Below are 7,073 nucleotides of genomic sequence, written 5' to 3' on the forward strand. Positions count from 1 at the left end.
TAAAAAATTCAATGTTGATATTAAACATTCCCAATTTTAGACTCTGCGGCGACACTTCACAAACCAAACTCAAGTCTCTGAACTGTTCAAGCAACTCCAACTCTTTAACCATCATAGCAGACATATGTAATGTTTTCCTACTTAAAGTATCTGCAACAACATTAGCCTTACCCGGATGGTAATTCAATCCGAATTCATAATCCTTTAGCAATTCAAGCCACCTATGCTGCCTCATATTTAATTATTTCTGGTCAAATAAATACTTCAGACTTTTATGATCGCTGAACACGTCAAATTTAGAACCATACAGATAATGCCTCCAAATTTTAAGTACAAAAATTACTGCAACTAACCCAAGATCATGAGTAGGATAATTACATTCATGAATCCTCAACTGCCTCGATGCATAAGCTACTACTTTATTATCCTGCATAAGCACAACACCTAAACCCAACTTAGACGCATCACAGTATACAATAAATGGTTCATCGAATTTTGGTAGTATTAATATCGGAGCCGTCGTCAAAAGTTGCTTTAGTTCATTAAAACTATTTTCCCACTGAACATCCCATAAAAAAGCTCTACCTTTACACGTCAACTGAGTTAACAGAAGTGCTAACTTGGAAAATCCTTCAATAAATCTTCGATAATAACCTGCCAAACCCAAAAAGCTCCTAACCTCGGTAACCGACTTCGGAGTCTCCATTGCGATACTGCATCAACCTTAGATGGGTCTACAACAATACCACTACCAGAAATAATATGACCAAGAAAACTCACTTCGTTCAACCAGAATTCGCACTTCGATAACTTGGCATATAAATTCTTCTTCAGCACTTGCAAAACAATTCTCAAATGCTCGGCATGTTCCTCCTCAGACTTAGAGTATTTCAGAATATCATCTATAAACACAACAACAAAACGATCTAGATAAGTATGAAAAATACAATTCATATATTCCATAAATACTCCTGGCGCATTAATAACACCGAAAGGCATCACAGAATATTCGTTATGTCCGTAATGTGTCCTAAAGGCCGTCTTCTGAATATCCTCATCTTTCACTTTGATATGGTGATAGCCCCATCTTAAGTCAATTTTACTGAACACACGCGCACCCATCAACTGATCCATCAAATCGTCGATCCTCGGAGGTGGATATCTATTCTTTATTGTCACTTTATTCAACTTCCGGTAATCTATACATAACCTCATGCTACCATCTTTCTTCTTAACCAATAACACCGACACTCCCCAAGGCGATACACTCGGTCTTACAAACTTTTTATCAAGCAAATCTTCTAACTGCTTTTTCAACCCAGCTAATTCGGAAGCTGACATACGGTAAGGTGCCATAGAAACAGGTTTCGTACCCGGAATAAGTTCAATAGAAAATTCTACTTCCCTCTCTGGTGGCACATCAGGAATTTCATCAAGAAAAACTTCTGGAAATTCACACACCACTTGTAACTTATCAATCACCGCTTGATTCTCAACAGACAGGGACTCCATCAACGAAAACATCTGGATTCCATCCCGCATTAACTGTTTCAACTGCTTAGTAGTCAAGAACTCAGTTTCTCCTTCTTCTTCGGCAGAAGAAAAACGCACCGTCTTTCGAAAACATTTAATATGAACAAGGTTAAATTCCAACCAGTTCATACCTAGTATTACATCCATCCCAGTCAACGGCAAACAGACTAAGTCCACTGCAAAATCTCTACCAAACATCAACAAAGGACACTTCAAGCATACTAGAGAACTAGTCACCGAAGCCTTAGCCGGGGTTTCGACAACCATTTCCCCATTAATAGATGACATAACAAGACCCAATTTCGAAACACAATCAGCAGCAATAAAACAATATGTAGCACCAGTATCTATGATAGTAATTAAGGGAGTACTATTAATGAAACATGTACCTCTGATCAGACGATCCTCATTCTCTGTCTAAGTACCAGCTAAAGCAAACACCTTGCAACTAGACTGAGCTTTATTAGGTTTCTTACACTGAGGGCTAATATGTCCTTCTTCACCACATTTAAAGCAAACTATATCATCATGCTTGCAATCTGCAATTGTATGTCCTTTTCTGCCACAACGGAAATACCGCTTTACATCGCCACCACAAGCGTTACTCTTATGACCTTTCTCTCCACATCGGAAACACACAACTTCAGTAGGAGTATCTCTCTTTCTGGGCCTCCTCTTATCATTCACCCTATGCTTACCCTTATCAGCTGGAGCACTGTAAGGTTTACCACGACTTTGTTGGTGCTTACCCCTCCGCTCATTCATAATCTTATAATGAGCTTTGGTGTCATCTTCATAAATTCTGCAGCTACTCACCAACTCAAAAAACTGTCGGATCTTCTGGTACCCAATTGCTCGCTTAATCTCAGCACGAAAGCCATTCTGGAATTTGATACACTGAGAATTCAACAGTCTCAGCATTATAGTGTGGATAAAACTTTGCCAACTCAACAAACTTAGCAGCATACTCCGCCACTGACATATCACCTTGCTTCAACTCCAGGAACTCAATTTTCTTCTTCCCGTGAACATCTTCCGGAAAGTACTTATTCAGGAATTCTTTCATAAAAATAGCACATGTAACTTCCTTACCTCCGTTGTCCAAAAGCGGCCGAGTACTTACCCACCAATCATCAACCTCCTCAGCTAGTATATTCGTACCAAAACGAACCATCTGAGGTTCAGTGCATTGCATGACTCGAAAAATTCTCTCAACTTCTTTGAGCCATGTCTGAGCTCTATCCGGATCGTATCTGCCTTTGAAGGTAGGTGGATGGTTCCTCATAAAAGTTTCTAGCATTCAAATTCCATCATTACCACCTACACCAGCATTAGGCTGTTGCCCCACAGCTTGAGCCAAAGCTTGCAACGCAGCAGCAATAACAACATCGTTCCTTCCAGCCATTCTCGGTTCACTACACAACAACCATTGATTAGGAAAACACAACGACAGTATTCAACCATCACACGACACAAACGACTCAACTACTTGGTGATGAGATAAAACCGCAAGTGCACGGTCTTACCGAAGTAGTATGAAAAGAGTATCGTTCCGACAGGGGGTAGTTTAATTCAATTAACCTTTGATGATGATTAGAGGAGAAACAAGTTTTAAGTTGGGGTTTTCAAACGATTGAAAGATAATAATATTAAAGGAGCCTTGGGATCATTGGTTCATCTAAATAACAAGTCCTTCACAAACCAAACTATAAGCTTATAACTTTATGTTAGACCTAATTTCTCAAGACAGTTTCTCTTTTGTTCCTTTAGCAACCAAGCCAATTTCACTGACTTGATTACTATTAGATTTTGGTTCCTCTAACAACCAAGCTTATTTTGCTGACTTAATCATTATTAGTTCCCTTGAAGATCGAAACTATATGTCTCAAAGATTGCAAAGACTATTTCGCTGCCTTGGCAATCCTTGTCTAAATTCACTTGTTCAAATATCAAATCTCCACTTTCGTTTTATGAATTGATATTTGAGATAATGGATAAACAATTATCAAACCCTCCACTTTCGTTTCCACAGTTTGATAATGGTTGATCCATGTTAAAGCGGTGAATTTAGATAAGAAATTAGGGTTACATAAGATTAAGGCTTAAAGCTTGGCTTGATTAGGATTATGTCATTTAGACTTATCCAACAATCCCAAGACAAAGAGAAGTCTACTCACTCATGTTCATCGTAGACATGGGGAAGAAGAGAGAAAGCATAAAAGTAAATGACAAGAAAGCTCTGACAAAAGAAAAGAACTTTTATTAGAAAGGCAATTGTCACTTATTGAATTCCAAGAAAAGATGAATAATTGTGATGGCTAGCTACTATATTTATAGCATACATTCGACTTAAAATCTAAGCAATTACATCACTGGAATGTTCCACAAGAAACTGCGGGCTAAAATAGAGTAGCTTAAAATCTAAGCAAAAGCAGCAAAAGTGACTCTAGAGGGTGGCACGGCCGTGCCAATGCTAGCACGGGCCGGCCAAGCTTCTGACTTTGGGGGAGACATATTTTTGTCTCCGAATCTTCGTATTTTCGCACTAAATCAGCTCCAAGTCCCTTTCTTTTTCTCCAAGATTCAATCCATCAAATATTCGTTCCTGAAATATAATAAAATGCAATTTGTAGTAAACTTTATCAAAAAGGAAATAATACTAATATAAAATAAAATAAAATCTAATTAAAACTAAACTAAATAACATATAAAAATAGATAATAAATGACTCATCACTTGGCCGGACAGACCGACCTGCTCTGATACCAATTGTAACACCTCGTTTTCACAACATATAAATAATATAAAATAAATCAGAGTTCATCGCAAACAGGATGTCACATTTCGTTCTTCAAGATATAATTTAACACAAATAGAGTTAAATTCACTATTTATTTAAATAATTGCTTTCAATAATTAAAACAATGTCGCAACGAAAAATATTAAATGTTTAAACAATACTTGGCACTAAGGCCTCAATCTCAACAACATAATAAAATTTCACCTAAAAGTGGTCCAAGATCAACTTAGTAAAAGACACGTAACAGAGGAAAAAAAAACACAAAAACATCCCCATCCTGTTACGTATCAGAGCATGACTCTTATGACGACACGAGGAATAAACTCACATCAGCGGTTACTCTTGGATATCTGCACGTTACGCACGTAGAGGCAACATTCAAACAGAAGGGGTGAGATTTCACATCCGATAATAATAAGCAATAATTTTGTAAAAGAATTTAACAACATAAAGCAACAGCAATTCATCATTAACAATGCTAATAAGCAATAATTCATGTAAAAGATTTTAACAACACAAAACAACAGCAATTCATCATTAACAATGCGTCACATAATTCCAACTACAAATCATCAATTAACATCGCTCAACAATGCAACAACAACGAATCAACAAATGCAATGTCATGCGATTATGCATGTGGTACCAACAGAGCTACAACTCCCTTCGCTAACGCCGTAATTCATCTTTGACAGGCTACAACCCCCTTCGCTTATAAACAACAGAGCTACAACAACCTTCGCTATTGCCGTGATTCGGCTTGACAAGCTACAACCCCCTTTGTTTGACAATGATTATGCAATGCAACAACAGCAAAATCAACGTCGCATCATAATCTCACAATTCGTTAACATGAATAACATATAAACATCATATTTAACAACAATAATTCATTCATATTGAAGGTGAGAAAAACACAAGAAGGGGGGGTTGAATTGTGTTTTCTTTTTCTCTTAAAAAATCTTCTTCTGGTATTACTTCAGAAGCTAGTTGGGAGTGCTTCTGATGTAATGTTCAGAATCAGCTATGCATCGGAATAAAACAGAGCAGAGAAAAGAAAGAGAGACACAAGCAATTATCCTGGTTCCTTCCACAATCCGGAAGTAGTCCAGTCCCCCTTGCACTTCCAAGGAGATTTTCACTAATAATCTCAAAGATTACAAATGCTCAATTCTCTCTTAGTATGAGACTTCTCAAATGGTCAAGCACGCAGGCGAGAGACTTCCAATGCTCAAGCACTAAAGCAAGAGTCTTCTAATGCTCAAGCACGCAAGCGAGAGGCTTCTAATCAAACAGAAATACACAGAAAGTGTTTGACTTTGAACACTTGATATACAATCAGTGGTGTCCACAATACAATGCAATAAAGACTCTAGACTTAAGAATTTCTAAGATGTATCAAATCAGTGCAGAAATTCAAAGTGCTTTGTAGAATCAAATTTGGCAGAGTTTTGGCGCTTTTAACTTGTGTTGATGTCCCTTTTCAATCTTCAAGTCTTCACTCCTTTATATAGAGGTGTGAAAGAGACGTTGAGATTTTTTAGCACGTCTAAAGAGTCGTTGAGTTCCTTTGATCATCCACCACTAATCTTTTGCCTGATTTGGGTGTAGTCCTTTGAAGGATCAACTTCAAATTCATTCCCATCTTGAAGGAACATTTCTGCAGGCAGAGCTGTTGTCTTGTCTTGTAGCGTAGACAAAAACAGAGTAGTGGAGGTAGTGGTTGTACACTTGTACTTTGTCAACTCTGATAACGAAGGACAATTACCCAGTGCTTTTCAAACGACCGTTGATACCTCCCTTTCAATTCTTCGTTCTCTTAGACGAGGTTGAAACGAAAAACAGCTCCTTTGAATCTTCAGTTTAAATTTACTGAACAATTGTAGCTTCTGGTGATGATATAGGTTCTGATGAAATCTTGCTTCTGATGGTCTTCTACTTCTGATGGACTTCTGCTTCTGATGACGTCATTACTTCAGAGGCACATGTTACTTCAGAAGCACTTCTTAGCTTCAGACGCAGTTTTCTTCAGATGCTTTGGATTCCTTTGCTCTCCATTGTTCTTCCAAGACCTATTGAAATTGATTGACTTTGCCTATGGTCCTGTACACTTGAAAAATTATTAGCAATAACCAATTGACAATTTTTAATACCTTGTTATCTTCAAAACTCATTAAGGTTTATTGTGAAACACATTTTGTTCCAACAATCTCCCCTTTTTTGATGATGACAAACAATAGTATTTAAAATGTTCAATTGTTGTTGATCTAATTAACAAGTTGACTACTGGGTATGAGGTTTGTAAGCTCCCCCTGAGTCTAATAGATCTTTAAGGTGAGGTTTGTAAGCTCCCCCTAAGTTCTATACTCATTAATTAAATTTCAATAAAATGCGCATAAGATAATGAAATTTCAGAAGTATTAAAAAAAATACCAAAAGTTTAGAAAATGGTTCAGAGCAAAAAGTTAACTTAATCAAGTTAAATTAATAGGGCTCAGAGCCTAAAAATACTATACAACTACTCCCCCTTTTGTCATCAACAAAAAGTAAATAAAACAAAAGAAAGAGTTTGTGCAATCAATGAGAAAAAACTGTAAAGATACAAAATGTAATATAAGTATCAGAGCATTAAAGATTGACAAAAATTGTTTCAGAAGCAAATGAATGATACATAACCAGCAAGTTAAGATACATAATCAGAGCAAGTTAATACTAATTTGAAAAACAAAATCTAAACAAG

The 7,073-nt window shown here is 37.0% G+C and overlaps 1 protein-coding gene across 1 annotated transcript; it reads right to left on the reverse strand.

Annotated features, from left to right (window-relative positions):
- Positions 1-615: 615 nt before the first annotated feature.
- Positions 616-2,298, reverse strand: LOC120580644 (uncharacterized). The gene is made up of 3 exons (XM_039834679.1): positions 1,959-2,298; positions 1,665-1,880; positions 616-1,409 (listed from the first exon to the last, which is right to left on the reverse strand). The coding sequence occupies exons 1-3, from the start codon at positions 2,296-2,298 to the stop codon at positions 616-618; spliced, it is 1,350 nt and encodes a 449-aa protein (XP_039690613.1).
- Positions 2,299-7,073: the final 4,775 nt, after the last annotated feature.

The sequence above is a fragment of the Medicago truncatula genome, chromosome 5, assembly GCF_003473485.1.
Source record: "Medicago truncatula cultivar Jemalong A17 chromosome 5, MtrunA17r5.0-ANR, whole genome shotgun sequence".
Lineage (NCBI taxonomy): Eukaryota > Viridiplantae > Streptophyta > Magnoliopsida > Fabales > Fabaceae > Medicago > Medicago truncatula.